The sequence below is a fragment of the Spermophilus citellus genome (assembly GCF_964194105.1).
Source record: "Spermophilus citellus genome assembly, chromosome: 16".
Taxonomy (NCBI): Eukaryota; Metazoa; Chordata; class Mammalia; order Rodentia; family Sciuridae; genus Spermophilus; species Spermophilus citellus.
Genome location: NC_138196.1, coordinates 34,583,104 through 34,603,318, shown reverse-complemented (window position 1 = coordinate 34,603,318; position 20,215 = coordinate 34,583,104). Strand labels below are relative to the sequence as shown.

Here is a 20,215-nt window from a genome sequence, read left to right as displayed (position 1 = left end):
ACCCCAATCAGCCTCTTCTGATTGGTTAAAGGGGTGGGTGGAGCATCGAGCTGCGCGCCCATTGGCCGTTTGGCGGCGAGGAAGGAGGTTACGCGGAGAGGCCTGACAAGACCGGGCTTGGGTCGGCGGTGCCGGCCTGGGTTTTGTGGTTGAGACCGTGTCTCCACCACTGAGCCCAGGAAGATGGTGCTGGGTGGCTGCCCGGTGAGCTACTTACTTCTGTGCGGCCAGGCGGCTTTGCTGCTGGGGAATCTACTTCTGCTGCACTGTGTTTCTCGGAGCCACTCGTACAATGCTACCGCCGAGCTCGAGCTCACGTCCGCTAGTGCCACCCACCCAGAGGGTTCCGCGGGTGCTCCAACCTGGGAATATGGCGACCCCCACTCTCCAGTCATCCTTTGCTCTTACCTGTAAGCTACCCAGTCGTCGAGGCGGGTGGAGGTGGAGACTGGGCCAGGGATATGTGGGAAGGTAGAGGGAAGGGAAAGGCTGCCTTTTTTATTAGACCCTCTCCGGATGAAGACCCGATAGTAGTGATAGGTAATTATCAAGGTAGGTTCCTCACTCATCTCACTCGTGCAGAGAAAAACCTTGTGTATTGGAGATAGATCCTTTAAGATCCCGAAAGAGTAGTACTAAGAAGGAGTGACATAGCCTCTAGCATAAGTATTCCAGGCTGTGCCTTCTCCCTCCTACACCCTTTAGCCAAGGAAGAATCCACTGGTACTGAATGAGGTACAAATGAAATAAATGACTCTTAAAAATAAAAATATAAAGAATATCCTTACCATTTGTAGAACCAAGCCATTTTTAATATTTCTTTTTGAGCAAGTAAGACGTTTGGGAAATGCAAAGAGACCTGAGCATCTTTTGTCTTATTATTTGCCCCAGTGCCTTATGGTTGTTTGCCTAAGGAAGAGATGAAGCCATGGCAGAAGTAGAATCCATGTAAAAACAGGACCAGAAGCACCTCCCCAATAAAAGGGTCATTTGAGTAGCTGTCAAGTGTGACCTGCTGTGCTTCTGTTTAATTGACACCACCATTTGGCTTGGAAAAGTTATCTACAAAGTGTGAGCCCCCGAAAAAACTTAACAAATAAATGTTTGATGTTTATTTTGATTATATTCATCTAAACAGCAACTTGCAAAAGGAATGATTATGATCATGATCTTACTGGTGATTTGCAGACCTGATGAATTTATAGAATGTGAAGACCCAGTGGATCATGTTGGAAATACAACCGCATCCCAGGAACTTGGTTATGGTTGTCTAAAGGTGACTTTTTGTTTTGTTGTATTAGCAAATGCTTCCCTATAGAAAAAGTACTGACTAAATATTGTTACAGAAAAATATAAGGATATATGAAGTTACATTTTTGTAGAAGTTCATCCAAATGGCTGTTACTGGAAATTTCCAGCAAGCTAAGGTCAGTGACTGAACATGACATTTGGTTTCTTCAGGAAGGAACAGTTTCAGTACCTAAAGCATCCAGGTGCAAAGACTTGTCTGGTTCCTTTGGCCATTGACAGATTTGAAGCTTAAATGTCACCTACCCTTCAAGGCAGGCTCTCTCCTGAAAGAGAAGGGGAAAAAAAAAAAAAAAAAGGCTTTGCACTTTCTAAAACCAAAGATGAATTGGGCAGTTTCTGTTTCACACACATTTGGGATAAACCACTTGCCAGTAATCTTCCTTTTCACCAGGTAAGCAGGTTCTACCATGTCCTTAGGAAATAGATAGGGTTTATCAGTATGTTTTCATAGGTAGTAAAAATTATTTCATGGGGAAGCTCAGTGCAATAGCGCGTGTAATCCCACTGACTGGGTAGGCTGAGGCAGGAAGATTGCATTTTCAAGGCCAGTCTCAACAACTTAGCAAAGCCCTAAGCAATTTAGCAAGACCCTGTCTCAAAATAGGACTGGGGATATAGCCCAGTGATAAAGCACCCTTGGGTTCAGTCTCCAGTACCAAAAAAAAATGAAAAGTATTCTAGGGGAAGTCTTTGGTAACAGTAGCTGCTTAGAATGGAAAGAGTCAATCAAATCCATTAATAATATCCCTAAAGCTGGGTGTGTGTACATTTCTTAGTCAGTCTCTCAAAAAGTTCATGTATCTTTTCCACACCATGGAATCAACATTATATAATGCAAGATTTAAAAAGATATTAAGAGGATTATTATAGCACAAAAAGAAAAAGAAAAAAAAACTTTTTGTGCCAAATCAAACACAAAGGAATAAACTTGACAAGAATAAGACCAGAAAGGCAAGCATCCTCTTTTCCAGTATTTTCTCTTTGAGGAACACTCCAATAAAAATAGTATACAGCACTAATAATGTTCCAGTAAAAAATGTACAGGTATGCTTTCTCTGCTGGCTTTTAGTTAAGTAAAAAGAGGCCCCATTCCAAAATTTTTTACTAGAATTTGGACTGCAGAAACCTGATAATCACCCATTCGTGACCTAAATAAAGTCCTAAGTCAAATGATATTCTGAGTTATTTTATAATTCTGTTAATTTACAGTAGATATAAAAGAAACCTCTAAGACACATGATTTTTAATACCTATTCTCCAATGCTCCGATTTGTACTTTTTCCTGTAAGTATTGTGTTCATTTCTCCTAAATGACATTTAATTAAATTGATTGTAATTTTTTACTAAATTATTGAAGCCAGTCATGAGAGGAAAAAAAGGTTTATTTGAACAATGTATATTTAGGATGGACTAATCTATCATTTTAAATATGTTACATGCTTTTAAGTATGGAATTCAGCTTTACCCCAACTTTGTTAGAATAATTATAGTACTGAGGCAGTTTTTATTGATGGAAAAAAAAAGATATATTTTTCTATTACTTGTTTTAGTGAGTTTGTTTTTTTTCTTTTGGCTTTGGCTGCTATTCCATAGTTTGGAGGTCAGGCATACAGTGATGTGGAGCATACTTCAGTCCAGTGCCGGGCCCTAGATGGAATTGAGTGTGCCAGTCCTAGGACCTTCCTGCGGGACAATAAACCTTGTATAAAGTAAGTATTCGTTTTCTTTTTCGGTGCTGGGGATTAAACCCAAGCATGCTAAGTATGTCCTCTTCAACTGAGCTACACCCCAGCACAAAGTGTTATTTTGAATGGGGTAGTTGGTTCCAAGATGTAGGCTCTCTATTCATCTCACAGATTATTTCTTTTGCTGAGAAGAAACTTTTTAGTTTGAGTCCATCCCATTTAATTCTTGATTTTAATTCTTGCGCCAAAGGAGTCTTATTAAGGAAGTTGGAGCCTAATCCAACGTGATGGAGATTAGGGCCTACTTTTTCTTCTATTAGACGCAGGGTCTCTGGTTTTATTCCTAAGTCCTTGATCAATTTTGAGTTGAGTTTTATGCATGGTGAGAGATAGGGGTTTAATTTCATTTTGTTGCATATGGATTTCCAGTTTTCCCAGCACCATTTGTTGAAGAGGCTGTCTTTTCTCCAATGCATATTTTTGGCACTTTTGTCTAATATAATTGTAATTTTGTGGGTTAGTCTCTGTGTCCTCTGTTCTGTAACATTGGTCTACCAGTCTGTTTTGGTGCCAATACCACGCTGCTTTTGTTACTATTGCTCTGTAGTGTAGTTTAAGGTCTGGTATTGTGATGCCTCCTGATTCACTCACCATTTGACCCAGCTATCCCTCTCCTCGGTCTATACCCAGAGGACTTAAAAACAGCATACTACAGGGACACAGCCACATCAATGTTTATAGCAGCACAATTCACAATAGCTAAACTGTGGAACTAACCTAGATGCCCTTCAATAGATGAATGGATAAAAAAAAAGTGGCATATATACACAATGGAATATTACTCAGCAATAAAAGAGAATAAAATCATGGCATTTGCAGGTAAATGGATGGGGTTAGAGAAGATAATGCTCAGTGAAGTTAGCCAATCCCAAAAAAACAAATACCAAATGTTTTCTTTGATATAAGGAGGCTGATTCATATTAGGATAGGGAGAGGGAGTATGGGAGGAATAGACGAACTCTAGATAGGGCAGAGGGGTTGGAGGGGAAGGGAGGGGGCATGGGGTTATAAATGATGGTGGAATGTGATGATCGTTATTAACCAAAGTACATGTATGAAGACACGAATTGGTGTGAATATACTTTGTATACAACCAGAGATATGAAAAATTGTGCTCTATATATGTAATAAGAATTGTAATGCATTCTTCTGTCATGTAAATAAAAAAATTTACACTATTAAATTATTCTTCCACAGAAAAATAATTTACAGATGTGCTTGCTGTTTGCAATATCTGTATTTTAAGAAATTGTGTTGTTTTGATTTCTCTTATTTTTGTAAAAATTTCCACATACATTTGATAACTAAAATATTTTATATGTATATCTTTCTTTCTTGAAATCCTAGTAAAATTACAAGTTTATAACAAAGTCTGTAAAACATTTTAAAAATATATAGAAAATTAGACAAGAGAAACCTCAAACAAGAGTTGTAAACAAAATTTTTGAATAAACATGTAGATGTAATAACTGATTTAGCAGACTAGAAAATCATAAAACATAATTGCTCCTTGAGGGAAGAGACAAAAGACATATGATTCACTTTGTAAAACTCTGTCAGAAATTGAGGTACCAGATACATTTGAAGTTGAATGTTTCATTATGGGTTTGAAAATTAAATGGGTTTTCTAGAATTCACAAAATGAACAGTAAAAGATGCCCCCACCCCGCCCAAAAAAAAAAAAAAAAAAGAATGAAGTAGTTGGTACTTGGTTGGATGGAAGGTGAATTATATTTTTATTGTCATTTTTTGGTCTGACTTTTTCTTTGAAGTTTTAAATAGGGAATCCTATTACTCTGTGACAGAAGCATTTTGCTTATAGTAGGGGACACTGGAATTGAGACCAGAAGTTGTAAGTTCTAAATATCTCTTTCACTAAACAGCTGAGTGCCTCTGAGCACTCAAGAGTTTATTCCCTCATCCTCTGAATGAAGAATTTGAACCACCTGATCTAGCTCCAAAACTCATGATAAGCTTAAATCCTGTGAAAATCCTTAGTATTTCATGGAATAAAGGGTTTTTTATAAAAAGTGGGGATTGGGAGTTCTCTCTCTAAATATCAATTGATCTTAACTTAAAGGATTGGGGTCATTTCTGTAAATTCTGCTTGAAGGCACAGAATTTACTTACACCACTAGCTAATGCAAAGAGTCTGTGGCTATGTTTATGTTAATATTAGCAACTTTGGTTAAATGTCTTCACAGTACATAAGGACAGAAGCCTACAGAAGTCCTCACTTTTAGCTGACAAAAAAGCAGGAAAGGTTTATGGAGACAAGGAAGGACAGTGCTCCCTTAGCAAAGGACACTCAAAGGAAGCCAACTGAGCCTAAGGAAAGGAGCCAGTTGAGGGGAGGTTGGGACCCCAAAATCAGTACTACCAATCACATCTATTATGCAGATATGTTTAATAATTTCTTGTCCAATCCTACTCTGCAAAAGTTAACATTTGTTCTTAGAGGTGCTCTGTATCTGAGCAAGTACTTGAGTTTTGGTAGGGGGAGATAAGAGAATTGTAAGACATTTTTTACTGAATTTTTTATTCATTAGGATGTTTTTGACTTCTTTAAAAAAAAAAAAACTTGTTGGAAGAGACTGCTCCTCCCAAGGTTAGTAAATTAGAGATAGAAATGGGCCACACAAGGAACATGTCCTTGATATACAAACTAACCAATCTACAGCCATACTCCTGTATCTGGCCTGAACACCCTGAAGAGGCAATGAGGGACCATCCTGTAGCTTGGAATGCACTAAAATTGTTCTAACTAGCCCATCCTAAACTGCCTATCCTACCCTGCCTTGGCATTCCTGCACAAACTCCAAAAAAATAGGCCTTAACCTAGCATTAACTCCTGTCTTCTGACAATCCTGGTGTCCCTCCCATGTGTCCCTGCATAGTGGGCCATTGCCTCCTATCTCTAGGACCTATGAGAATCATAGCTGTTTTTTTTTTTTTTTTTTTCCTGAATCTCTTTCATGTCTCCCTTTATGGCCATACCAGCCTGACCACATCAGAAAAGAAATCAGATCAGAGGGTAAAAGACCACAGAGGGACTCTGCACCATTTTATGTTAAATTCATTAATCTTTAAGTATTTTAACTTTCACATAGTAAAACATCTTTCTTCTTATTCCTTGTGTCTAGGTACACTGGCCACTACTTCATAACCACTTTACTCTACTCCTTCTTCCTGGGATGTTTCGGAGTAGATCGTTTCTGTTTGGGACACACAGGCACAGCAGTTGGGAAGCTGCTGACACTTGGAGGACTTGGGATTTGGTGGTTTGTTGACCTTATTTTGCTCATCACCGGAGGGCTGATGCCAAGTGATGGCAGCAACTGGTGCACTATTTACTAAAAAGAGCTCCTGTTACTGCCCAGGGAATCAAGTGAATGCTCTGTCTTCTGAATTCATCTCTACAGGCTCAAGAATTCTTCTTTGATATAACACCTGAACATTAGTTTCCCTCTTTGGAGGGAATGGGTTTGGTGAAGAAGGATTCTGTGGACTTTCAACCTTAAATCTTACCTTGCAGACTAGAAATAACAAGCAGTATTGTGGGAATCAAATTTGTACCTTCCTCATGTACAAATATAAAGGATAGTGTCTAACTTATGAACTACAGATGGTTTTCTCTACTCTTTATTTCTGTACGTTGCTATGTCTTCAGTTCTTTGAAGCAGGTGGACCCAACAGGAGGAGCAAAATTAATGTTTTTATCTGTGTGCCTTTTGTGACCCTGAATCTTCTTGTAGAGAAGATCCAAAGCTGAGCCAATGAAAATCTTGAGGAGAAGTAGAAATGGCTGTGGATCTTAATACACAAATGAAATCTGTACTTTCTGAATTTAAAATATAGGATAAATTTTGCCAACATGGACGTGCTATATGAGTATTTTCAGAAGAGAGTGTGAAACTTAAATTTTTATTTTGCTGAAAGCTAAGCATCTGAAATTAATTACCCAGTGAATAAGTCCTACTGTGTACCATTATTATGTTCTGGAAGCAGTATATGCAGTACAGTAATTTCTTCGTTCTAATTATGTTTTCAAAGCCAACAGTATCAGACATGTATGAGTTGAGCTCTTCTTGGCAGAACTGCCCTATGTAAGAAGTTAATTTTTGTCAGTTTAAGGAAACCTTGTTGTAGACTGATAAAAAAGACTTCACATAAGTAACTATAAAATGCTTCACAGTTAGATAAGATACACTATTGAAAAGAAAAACATAATCCTACTTAAAGGATATTGAACACTAGGGTAGAATTAGGACATGATTTGTGGAGACAAGGAAATCTGAACATATTCTCTCAAAATAAACATGATAGTAAAAGCTTTCCAAATATTTGCAATGCTAAGACTAGAAATCATTAATGTGGCAAGGAAGAACTTGAATAAAAAACTAAGTCTGCAAATTATTGAAGAAGCTATTTCATAAAAGAAGCTCTTCTCAAAGTCAGAAATGCTGCTGGAGACCAAAGTTATTTGTACTGCTAGAGTGATAATTTGAGAGTCATTAGTAATATTCTGTGTGATAATCTGCCATAATCAGTTTCAATTTGACTTCTAAGTAATGCCCCTCCTTTATCCATAAGCCATGGCCAAATATGATACAACCTAGAAAATTGGTTGAGTAAAGAAAAGACTGTCATTAAATATGTGATTACTTTCACGCCTGGATTCAGGCAGTTTCTTCGTATTTGGTAAAGTTTGTGTTTGTTATATCTAGTTTGTGGCTATAATGAAAGTTTAAAATACTTAAGTGTCCCTGCACCAAGGTTTATTAGAAACTGCCTATTTTTAGTTGTTTCCTACCATTCCCACTAGCTGCCCAGATTTCCTGGCACAATAGCCACCTTCCACTTGGCTTAGGAAGCCTTTGTAGCAGAACAGCACCCCCAACCTAATGATCTCAGACTGTGTGTGTGTGTGTGTTTAAAGTATCCATTTTTCTTTATAAGAAAGAGATCCTAAAATCCCCTACCATTTTGGGCACTTCTTTGGGTAATATAGGTTTTGTTAAATAATCCCTCTTTGAAGCAAGAAACTTAATTGATTATTTCAGGAGTTACTGTCAAGAATAAGGTTTGACTTCCCCGACGCACAATGATGGAAAGGGAATCATTGTCCTTAACAGCTTCTATGACATCTGCTGTGGTTGTAACAGGTTGCCCATTTATGCTGACAATTATATCATGGTCTCTCAACCCCGAGCTGGGAAAAAAGAAAGAAAAAAAAAGTGTGAAAATATGAGTTTTACTTGTCTCCATCTAGAATGTAATGTCTCTCTTACAGTAGTACAATTTTGCTTACACTAAACATATAAACCAGGAAACTAGAAATAACTTAATCCTTCCAAATATGAAGGAACTTCTGTGACATGTCTTGTAAAATCACTTGGAAGACAACAATCCCATTTACCTTTAGAAAATTAATAGTCCATCAGAAACAGGGTAGTAAGTTTGCTACTCTCATATATCAAATTTGATTTGGAATGGAGAGTTTAGCTTTTAATTTCTATGCATTTCTTGACTTCTTTTCACCTCAAGCACATTCCTACTCTCACTAGCAAAAGTGCAAAGACCAGGCAACACAATTTTCACCACAGTTGTACTCCAATCAGTTCGATTTGAACAGTTCACAGTTTATGGAACTGGAGAGTATGCTGAGCTGCCTTATAGAAGTTCTGCTTCAGTAAATCAAAAGCCAGTCAAACTTCCAAGTCTAAATATTAAACTTTGGGGTCTAAGCTCCTTTTCCCCAAAGCTGTGATTGTATTCAGTTTCCAACATATATGCTTCACACAGAATATATATTCTAGAAATAAAGAACAGCTCCCAATACAAAACTGCAGTAAATATGTAGCCAGGCTTGTGATCTGCCTTAAAGGTTAAAATAAACTGAAAGAGGGACATCAAATGACTCCTGAAGACATAACTAAGAGAATGGAGATTAAAGAATTAATGGGGAGCACAGGATAAAATGACAATGTAGAAAGATTACCAAAATATGTGAAGCTTAAAAAGAAAATAGGAAGGGCTGGGGATATAGGTCAGTGGTAAATTATGTGCTTAGCCTCTGCATGGCCCTGGATTCCTAATACCAAAAAAAAAAAAAAAAAAAAAAAAGAAGAAGAAGAAGAAAAGAGGAAATTTAAAGCATGAGGTTTTGAAGAAACGCTTTAAACCTTAAGAGCAAGAACGGTTTAGGGGAATAACTTGGGCCACGTGCACAAAGAAAGAGGAACTTAATTCATAAAAGTTCTGTGAGTGGGAAAAGAAGAAAGAAACCTGTGAGTTATTATAGAGTGTCTATTATGCAGCAAATGTGAAGAACTAAGCTCAAAACAGGATAAATGGCCTTCCCCATATCACACAACTTCTAAGAGTCTAAAGTAGGCTTTGATCCTGGGTCTTTCAGACTTGAAAAAGCTATCTTCTTGCCACTAAATCACTCAAGAAAGAGAACAGCAGCCACAAAAACAGTATAATAAAGGGGTTAAGCCAGAGTCCACCTCCCAGCTCTCTGACCTATTGTTTAACTGTTAATCAACATCTATGTACCACAGCTACTTACTTCCCTGTAAAATAATACCCATATCATAAAACTACTGGGGGCTCAAACAAGTATGTAAAAAACACTTTAAGCTGGGCACAATGGTATGCACCTATAGTCACAGCCATTCAGGAGGCTGATGTGGGAGGATCATCAGAAACCAGCAGTTTGAGTCCAGGCTGGGCAACATAGTGAGACTCTACTCCATCTCAAAATAAATAAATAAATATATAAATAAATAATAGATATATATGCATACACAAAACACTTTAAATAAATATATGCACACACGGGGCTGGGGATGTGGCTCAAGCGGTAGCGCGCTCGCCTTGCATGCGTGCGGCCCGGGTTCGATCCTCAGCACCACATACCAACAAAGATGTTGTGTCCGCCGAGAACTAAAAAATAAATATTAAAAATTCTCCCCCTCTCTCTCTCTCTCTCTCTCTCTCTCTCTCTCTCTCTCTCCCCTCTCTCACTAAAAAAAATATATATATGCACACACAATATATATGCACACACAAAACATACTAAAGTGAATGAGATGTAGTAAATGCTTCCTAAGCGCCAGCTGTTATTACTGTAACTATTATTATTATTATTATTATTATTATTATTATTAGGTATAAGTAGGGGAAAGCCAGAAAGGAGGGATTTCCATTTATCAGGGATTTCTAGCAGTAATTCTTACTTCTAACATACATACAAACCATCTAGGGATTAAAATGCAGGTTTAAAATGCAGATTCTGGCTGTAAAATAGTATGTTCTTGGCTTGCTAAAGACCCTAGATTTGATTTTCAGCAGGGAACCCGGGGTGGGAGGAGAAAGAAGGAAGAGGTGAAAGAGAAAATGCAGGAGGTTCAGTGGCTGGAGGGTGCAGCTGTGATTATTCCTTTCTTACTGGCTCCAGCTGATTCTAATTGCCACTGGTTTCAGACCATATTTTTTATTCTAATTTGTTGTATATGCAGCAGAATGCATTGCAATTCATATTACACATATAGAACACAGTTTTTCATATCTCTGGTTATACACAAAGTATAGTCACACCATTCGTGTCTTTATGCATGTACTTAGGGTAATGATCAGACCACATTTTGAGTAGCAACAACTTAGAAAGTTAAAAGGAGACTCTTTGGCCCTGGACCAGAAGTTTAAAATAAGGAAGTGAGAGCAGAGCAGGAATGAGGAAAGTCTATTAAGGACTGTGACAAACCAGATTTAGTAACACATGACCTAGCATTTAGCCATGCTGAAGGTTAGTATGGATGAGTTTTCCCCCTATAAAAGAGTTGATAGTCTAAACAGATTTCTGAGCGCTTAAAAAATAAAAACAGGCTGGGGATGTTGCTCAAGCTGTAGTGCGTGTGCGGCCCTGGGTTCGAGCCTTAGCACCACATAAAATAAAGATGTTGTGTCCACCGAAAACTAAAAAATAAATGTTTAAATAAATAAATAAAAACAGTGAGGAAGAGGTTATGTAGATGTGCTAGACCAGGAGAATAATACTTGTAGGAAAAGCCACCTCTTTCCTAATATTAATAGTTCCACAATGAAACCATCTGGAGAACCTTCTTTGGGGGACTGTTCTAACCATTGATTTGAGATGCAGATTTCAGCACTGGCCTCTCATACTGCCATCTAGAGTCCAAACAAAAAGGTGTTTTTTAAAAACCGACGATATGTCCGAAGACCTTTAACACTCTGGATTCTTCCTGTTCTTATCAACTGATAGTTAATTATTTAACTATTTAAACTATTTAATTACCATTAGTTGATTGTCACAAATACCTAATACTTATTAATTACTTAATACTATAAGAGTTCATTGTTATTAATTAATATTGATTTTTTTAATTTTTTTTAGTTGTGATTGGACACAATACCTTCATTTTATTTATTTTTATGTGGTGCTGAGGATGGAACCAGCGCTTTGCAATTACTAGGCAAGCACTCTACCGATGAACCACAACACCTGCCCATGAATATCGATTTTTTTTTACTTTTTTTAGTTGTAGATGGGCACAATATCTTTATTTTTTATTTATTTATATTTATGTGGTGCTGAGGATCAAACCCAGTGCCTCCAGTCGAGCCCAATGCCTCATTCATGCTAGGCAGGCACTCTGCCACTGAGCTACAACTCCAGCCCCGTAACTATTGACATTGAAAGAGTAGATTTGAGGGCCGGGAATGTAGCTCAGTGGTAGAATTCTTGCTTAGCACCGGGAAAAAAAAAAGATTTTATAATTCCTACCAAAATTAATTTAAACATAGGTTATTAACTCATAATAGCACTTTCCAATAGAAACATAATGCAAACCACATGTCATTTTATATATTCTAGTAGCTACATTTAAAAAAAAAGGTTTAAGCAAATATAATTAATTTTAATGGTGTCTCCTATTTAACTCAGTACACCTAAAAAATTATCATTTTAACATGTAATAAATACTTTTAATTTTTTTTTAAAGAGAGAGTGAGAGAGGAGAGAGAGAGAGAGAAAATTTTCAATATTTATTTTTTAGTTCTCAGCGGACACAACATCTTTGTTGGTATGTGGTGCTGAGGATCGAACCCGGGTCGCACGCATGCCAGGCGAGCGCGCTACCGCTTGAGCCACATCCCCAGCCCATTAAATTTTTGATAGGTATTCTACACTCTGAGTTACAGGAAAATTTTTTAAATCCGCCCAGACAACACATGCTCAATATGCCATTATAGGATAATAATATCTTACAGAACATACTAAATAAAATGAAATACTGTCTTTCTAAAACATATATAATACACGTGTGTGTGTGTGTGTGTGTGTGTGTGCGTATTACACTGCTTCTGGGATTTTTCACTTTTCATGTCAATTAAGATTAAATAAATTTTAAATTTAGTTCCTGATTCACAGTGGCCACATTTCAGATGTTCAACACACACCATGTGTAGGTTGTGGCCACAGTATTAGAGCAAGTCTAAAATCTCACATGCCTTTGCCATGACACACATCTAAATATAACATGCAAGGGCTGAGGATATAGCTGTTGATAGAGTGCTTGCCTTGTATGTACAGGTCCCTGGGTTCAATCCCTCAGCACCACCCAAAAAATAAAATAAAACAAAAAAACCAAAGGCCTGCAATTTGCTTACCTTTCAGCAGCTGTTCCTTGAATTACTTCATACACAAAAACCCCAGAACTCACATCAGGGAAATCTGGATTTTGCCTTTTCATTTCTTGAAGAAGGCTAGAAGTGACAAGGTTAGCAAACAATGACATCATCTGCTGAGCCCTGATACAAACCTAGAACTCTTAGTAGGTACTCTGTCTGCTTAAGGTTCACAGGCACCCACGAGAATCCCTGCCAATCATGATCATTCTCCCCTGGGTGCTGTCCAATCCTCCATGCTAAAGCCTAGAATCACTGAGTATGATCTAATACAGCTCCAGGGAGAGAACAGTGAATGCTGATGCCCGATGAGGCAGACACATACCCTATGACAAATAGAGCCTCTGGTCACAGGAGTACACTCACTGAAGTCCAAATGTTTTCACTTTCCTATTAAGACTATCCAGCTATGGCTTTTGCCTCTGAGAAATAACCCAGATGTAGTCAAACTCATGCTTACTTCAGAGTGAGGGGCAGCATTCGCAGACCCAGATATTTCTTCTGCAAAGGAGCTTTTCCTAGAAAGGAAAATTGTAATGTGTGACTAACAAAACTTCTTTTCTTTTGGCAGAGCTTAAAGACACCCAAATCCCAGAATTTCTGCTATTATAGCTGCCCTTGCACACTGCCTGCTGTGAAATACATGCTTCAGAGAACGTTTCCCCTCCCCACCTCCAGCCCATGGGTTTAAATTCAAGTGCCTTTGGGTACACCTCACGCTTGGTTTTGTGCCTAGTCCCCCAATACAGCCACCCAACCCACCATTATAAGCTCTGAGAACTGATGATCCAGCATGTAGAACTCAAATTGAGTCAGTTCCTGAAAAACAAAAGGGAACAAAAAAGCCCAACTACCTTCACCTTTCAACTGGCGCTCGTGATAGTCTGCCAAGAACTGTCTGATTCGATCTGAGGGAATTGCAAAAGAGATTCCTGCGGTCACTTTCAGGGTGTTTATGCCAATCACATCACCATCCTGGCAAGGAAGGGGACATCATTCAGTCATGAAGCTTTGCAAACTGAACAGTGCAAAAATCAGGAAAGCGCATGTGTGTGGGGCGGGGGAAGTAGTCACTTAGGATCAAAAACAGAGTTGAGAGGAAATTTGCATGTCTTCAATAGAGAGTATGTTACTTTACATGGCAATTAGTACAATAGGACAGGGAAGAGAGGGGAGGTGTACTGGGGTAAAAGTTACTGCTTCCTGATCAAAGTGTCAAAGCTGCTGATGACTGCTTTCTCTCTTTATTTATCTTGAGCTCATTTTTTTCTTCAGTAAATTACATTGATTCTTAAAAGTGAGCCACACTTTGGATTTTGACACAACAGGACAAGGAGTATTTGCCTTTTTATTACTTAAGTGAAACTAAAAATAAACATGGAAAAAGACAAAAAGCTGTTGGATATTCAGCAACATTCAGAAGAATTAGCAAAACTGATCTTAGTGAACAAATGTCTGCTCAACCAAAGTTATGAAGTAGAAAATACTTTCGGGCTAGAGCTGTGGCTCAGTGGTAGTGCACTTACTTGCCTGGCATGTATGAAGCACTGGGTTCTATTCTCAGCATCATGTATAAATAAATAAAGGTCTATCAACAACTAAAAAATTTTTAAAAAAGAAAATACTTTCCTCTTGCCAGGCCTCATGGAACATGCATGTAAAACATGGGAGGTTGAGGCAGGAGGATTGCAAATTCAAGGCCAGCCTCAGCAACTTAGTGAAACCCTCAGCAATTTAGTGAGACCCTATCTCAGAATAAAAAGTAAAAATGACTAGGGATGTAGCTCAGTGGTAAAGAATCCTGGGTTTAATTCCCAGTACCAAAAAAAAAAAAAAAAGAAAGAGACTACTTTCCTACTTTCCTCTTCATTCACTTTCTCCTCCTTTAGCCCTTGTTAGTAATGGTAATGATAAAAAAGAGAGAGAGAGAGAGATTTTTGATTGTAGGAACATACAGATTGTAATTCAATAGGTCTGGAATATGGCCAGTGAATTTCATCCTTAGCCTAGTGAACTCTTTGTTTAATGGAGAAGGCAGGCCCCCAAAATTACATGCAATGTTATAAGTAAACAGTGCTCAACCATTTCACATACAGTTAATTCTCTTAAAAGCAAATGTAATATGTAAAGAATAAGCAAAAGCAATCAGTTCCAAGGGACTTAGAAAGCATGAGTCAAACTGCATTGTATTCAGTTGTATTTTCACATGTATTTGAGCAATTTAAAACCCTGGCATTTCCACTAGAGACACTCCATAAAATTTAAGAAATACATAACAGAACAATGGATTCTGGTTGGTACTTTTTTTGTCATCAATAAGCAGGTCAAGACTAAACACCTGGACAGAGCACATTTTATAATTAGCATTTCTAGATGAGGAACAGCTCTTCATATGCACCAGGTGAGTCTTGAAGAATACACATTACATAGCACGGTTGATCCTTTGGTTTAAATCCAGGCTTTTGGTAAATATCTAATGAAAACAGAAAGCATGTGGAAAAGGAAACCTTCAAGGCAAGCACAGCCAAAACCCTGGTGCTTTTGGGGGGATGAGATCACACACCAGGATGATAAATCCATCATAGATATTGAATGTTTTCCTAACCATTTACTTAAATCCAAGAATAGAAAAGCATTTTTCCACAACTCTCTACACAAGAGTAGCTCCCAAATTTGCATCATACAATTTGGAAAGTTTTTGAAAGTTAGGAAGAAATATGAAGCAACAAGAAAAATGGCCACTTACCAAGTTCACCAAAGGCCCCCCAGAATTTCCATGCTAAAGACAGAAGTTGAAAAACCATCAATAAAGCCAATGAATATAGTTCTCCGTGTCATTTATACATAGTTCCTAATGAAGCTTATCAGAAGCAGCCTGCTCTAGTGAGCTCCTGTTCTACCAAGGCAGGCAAAATCATGTCACCTATCATCCCCAATACTGAAGTCAGTATAGGTGAAGACCAATATAAAGGACCCCACACACTACAGTAGTGATGGCCTTTATGTCTAACCCTGAGAGACCATCTGATAGTATGAATGCTAATTATCACATCCAACAGGCTCAACTCTAACTACACAAGCATTCCATTCCTCTCCTAGGGTCTAACTGACCTCTTAGCATACAGAAAGGCCAAAGGGAAAAGAGGTTGCTCTGAAGTCTTCTCATTATATACTACCAGTGTCTTTTGCACTGAGACTAGACTTCCTAAGTGACTTACATTAATGATGGCATCAGTCTGTATGTAGTCCATGTCTGAGTCCTTCAGCCCCAGCTCTTTTCCCCCTCGCTGTGTGGTGCTGACAATCCCTGCAGTCACCGTGTTCTGTAGAGAAAATGGGCTGCCCAAGGCCACTACAAATTCTCCAGCCCGAAGGTCAGATGATCTTCCCAGCAGCAACACAGGGAGGTCAGTCTGCACATAGGTGAGGAGGGCCGAGGAGGACAGAAAGGGTAAAGAACAAATCCAAACCAGAATCCACCAATGTTTGCATATAGCACACCAATGACACCATCTTTGTCATTTTGGCCCTTATCTAAGAAGTACCCTCTCATACAAGTTTTTTTTGATTGCCTTCTTTCTCAAAGTCCAACAACCACCAAGCTCTTATTTGTTAAGATGATCAGGATCAACTCTGAGATTATTATTTCATAGAAATCACAATTAGTAAACCACCAGCGAAGCAACTGATGGACATGAATGGACATTAACAATGCACTTAGCACCATTCCAGCTCAACTGTATACAGTGACTAAGCCACCAACAAGAAGGAGATCACCCAAAACAGCAATTCTCAAACTGTAATATGCACATGAAACACCTGGGGATCTTATCAAACGCATTTCTGGCCAGGCACAGGGACCCATGCCTGTAATCCTAGCTATCTGGCTAAGGCAAGAGGATTGTGAGTTGGATGTCAGCCTCAGCAATTTAGCAAGACCCTGTCTCAAAATTAATTTTTTTTAAAGTTTAAATGTTCTCAGATGACATGTTGATGCTTTTAGGATATACACCACTCTTTGTGTAGCAAGGACCTCAAAGTTTGCCTTAGCAGCTTTGAGCCAATTGCAATAATTTCTGGTATCTTAAACAGAAAAATTATTTTCTCAGAATCAGCATCTGCTGAAGAAAAATCACAGGAGAGTGAGAGCTAATTAATATAGATGATTATCAGAGATGTACAGACAGGTATGAAAGAAAATTTTAAAAAGAGGGAGTGAAAAATAGGAAAAAAGCATATACTAGATAAAAAAGAATGTAGTGTGGGAGCGAGGGAAACAATATATCAGCAAATAGAAGAAAATACGCAGACTCTGACTTGGCTTCTAAATACTTACATTTGGCTCAATCTTAATCAGTGCAAGATCCAATTTATGGTCAATGTCCTTCACAGTGGCTTCATACTGGACCCCACTTTGAAGCTCCACCTGGATCCGATGCTGGTTAGTGAGGACATGAGCATTGGTAACAATGAGCCCATCCTCAGACACTATGAACCCAGAGCCACTGGATGCAGGCATTTCCTTGCCGCTGAGAGGTGACCTGTCTCCACAAGACAACAATATAAGCCGAGGGCAGGAAGCTCAGGGACTCCAGCCACCATCTGTGAATCATGGGAACCTGACATTTATTAAGCCTATCTCCATCTCAATTTCCTCAGACATTTTACTTTTCGCTGTCAGTTTTCATCTTCTCCACATGTAAATGAACTGCATGTATCCTGCCCTGGCCATCTCTGGTGAACATGATTGAAAGCTGGTTCCAACTCCCCTTTTTCCCGAGGCAATGCTCCCTCTTCAGAGCTGGTCAGTGCAGCACTCTGTGAGTCCTCTGCTGCAGAGAAGCCAAACCTAATCCTAATATTGTGGGGATATATTGCCACAGGTTCAAGAACTCAGGCAGGTAGGGAATCCAATGGTTCTGGTTCTGGCTTAGTTTTCACTACAAATAAGCCTTGTGGCATAAGATAAATTTTTTCCTCAGGCCAGGCATAGTGGCACATGCCTGTAATCTCAGCAGCTTCAGAGGCTGAGGCAGGAGGATCACAAGTTCAAAACCAGCCTCAGCAACTTAGCAGGACCCTGTCTCCCCCGCCCATACTGGGGATTGAACCCAGTGGCACTTAACCACTGAGCCATATCCACAGCTCTTTTCTGAATTTTATTTAAAGACAGGGTCTTACTGACTTGCTTAGGGCCACGCTAAATGGCTGAAACTGGCTTTGCACCATGGCTGGCGGGACTCTGTCTTTCAATGAAATATTTTAAAAGTCTGGGGATATGGCTTGGTGCTTAAATGCTCCTGGGTTCAATCCCTGGTACAAAAAAAAAAAAAAAAAAAATCTGCCGCTGGGTTTGGATTTGCTGGATTTGGATTTCCTTGCATGCAAGTGATGGGGTTGGGCAAGATCACCACCCAAGATTCCTACTGGCTTCAAATTTTATCTTTGGGGCATGAGGGAGAAAGAAACCTCAGGCACCTGAGTATGCAGAAATAGCTCAGATTTGGAGGCCAGAATCCTTGTGTCCTTGTGCCTCTGCTTCTCATCTAAATAGCTTTGAACAGATTTTTGTTGTTGTTGTTGTTGTTTGTTTTGTTTGTTTGTTTTTGAGGTGCTGCAGATAGAACCCAGGGCCTTAGTACATGCTAAGCAAGCACTCTGTCACTGAGTTCCATCCCCTGCACCTCGGTTTCCTCACAGTGGTTTTTGTTTGTTTGGTTGGTTGGTTGGTTTAAGATTCAATGATGCTTGTAAAGGCCCTAGAGTAGGTAAGGCAGTGGGAAGCAGTATTGGGTAATTGACCCTCCTGTGTCTTTTACCTGCGGAACAGCTGCAGGTGAACCACAGATGGCGCCACCTTCTCCACCACCTCGGCGATGAAGTTGTATTTGCTTCGGACCCTGCCTGTGCTTCTGGTCCCTGTGAAGAAATGCTCCGTGCTTGGGGCAGAGGGAGCCTGGCTCCTCTACAATATCAGGTGTGATATCTCATTCATATCTTCCCATCCATTATCCTCCTCCCTGGTTCTCTTTCCGTCCCCTCCCTCTCCTCAGGCTTCCCACTCCGCCTGTGGCCTGCGGCCCCATACACCAACACCTCAAGAGAGCCAGACCTGTCACACCAGTTGGAAAATAATTACAAAGGGAAGACAGTATTCAAAAGGCCAATGGGGAGAAACCGCGTGGTAACTGGTAAAGAGACACCTATTAAGGAGGAAAGAAAATCAGAAACAAACAAACAAAAAAGTTGAATCCCCGGGACAAATAAAACAGTGAGCCGCACGCGGACTGTGTGATTGAAACGAGGGAATGAATAATTATGCTTAAATTCAAGGATTGGGGTATTGCTCAGTGGTAGGGCACTTGCCTAGTATGCCCAAGGGTGCTACCCGCAGTCCCCCCAGGAAAACCGGGCGTTGGTGGGTCGGTAGCCGGGGCGGTGGCACACGACTCTTATCCTAGCTACTCCGAAGACTGAGGTGGGAGAATCGCTTGAGCCCAGGAGTTCGACAACAGCCAGGGCAACAGAGGAAGAAGAAAAAAAGTTCAAAAAAGGTGTTCCGAGTCGGGACACTCCTGGGTTCAATCCCTAGTACCCCCCCCCCAAAAAAAAAAAAAAGAATCTGCCCGCTGGATTTGGATTTGCTGGACAAATCCAAATTTGTCCTTGTGCTCACCTGGATCCCCGCAGTACCCTTTCTGCACCGGCACAGCTGGGAGCGCGCCACGGAGACGCGCGGCGCGGTTCTCCGCGCGGAGCGCGCACAGACTGGCATAGGTGCGCCCGTCGCTGCCGCACACCGCCGCCCCTTTCGCCGGGCAGCCGCAGGTGCCCAGCCAGGGGCCGCCGACGTACTCCTGGCTGAAGGGCGCGCCACATTTCAGCCCAGGGCCGCAGGGCAGGCCTCGCGCCCCGCCGCAGGCTTCGCCCTCAGCTGCAGCACAGACGCGGCAGCAACGGCAGCGGTCGAGCACTGGTGTTGTCCCCGCGGAACAGGTGGGCAGCGGGGGACAGCGCGTCGGCTCGCAGACCACGGGGCAGGGCAGCAAGGCTCTGGATCTCCTTGCCTCGACCCTGGCCACAGGTACCGGGGTCAACAGCAGCCACAGCAGAAGGAACTGTACGAGCCCAGCTGGCTGCAGCAGAGGTCTACTCATCTTGCTTTCTTCTTCGCTTGCAATTTTCCAGTTACTTCACTCTGGACTCACAAGCTGGCCTAAGATTTCCTGGCCAGGTTGCCTGCCGCCTCCACCAGTCTCCAGGCTTTAAGGGGCAGAGCCTGGCAGACCTCTCCATACACACACCCATACATCACCCACCACCCGTCCCACCCCAGGTTCAGGGCCACCCCCAAGCACTGCTGACAGGTCCGTAGCCCTCTCCTGAGAAGAGATCTACACCATGAGCCCCGTTAAAGCAATACTGAGGGCAAACTGACAAGAGCC

At 40.4% G+C, this 20,215-nt stretch overlaps 2 protein-coding genes across 4 annotated transcripts; one reads left to right on the top strand and one right to left on the bottom strand.

Moving 5' to 3' along the window:
- The first annotated feature begins 60 nt into the window (after nucleotides 1-60).
- TM2D2 (TM2 domain containing 2) lies at nucleotides 61-6,935 on the top strand. Its single transcript, XM_081269739.1, has 4 exons — nucleotides 61-410; nucleotides 1,189-1,276; nucleotides 2,905-3,020; nucleotides 6,200-6,935. Exons 1-4 carry the CDS (start codon nucleotides 184-186, stop codon nucleotides 6,411-6,413), a joined length of 645 nt encoding a protein of 214 aa, XP_081125865.1. The 5' UTR covers nucleotides 61-183; the 3' UTR covers nucleotides 6,414-6,935.
- Nucleotides 6,541-20,057, bottom strand: HTRA4 (HtrA serine peptidase 4). Of its 3 annotated transcripts, XM_081269737.1 has the most exons (10): nucleotides 19,447-20,057; nucleotides 18,590-18,689; nucleotides 17,107-17,311; nucleotides 15,989-16,183; nucleotides 15,517-15,549; nucleotides 13,631-13,745; nucleotides 13,231-13,288; nucleotides 12,753-12,848; nucleotides 8,160-8,268; nucleotides 6,541-7,158 (listed from the first exon to the last, which is right to left on the bottom strand). In XM_081269737.1, the coding sequence occupies exons 1-10, from the start codon at nucleotides 19,925-19,927 to the stop codon at nucleotides 7,096-7,098; spliced, it is 1,455 nt and encodes a 484-aa protein (XP_081125863.1). In that variant the 5' UTR covers nucleotides 19,928-20,057; the 3' UTR covers nucleotides 6,541-7,095. The 3 variants fall into 3 exon arrangements, with proteins under 3 accessions (XP_081125863.1, XP_081125862.1, XP_081125864.1); XM_081269736.1 differs by having other exon boundaries at nucleotides 6,541-8,268; nucleotides 13,625-13,745; XM_081269738.1 differs by having other exon boundaries at nucleotides 6,541-8,268.
- Between the last annotated feature and the right edge of the window lie 158 nt (nucleotides 20,058-20,215).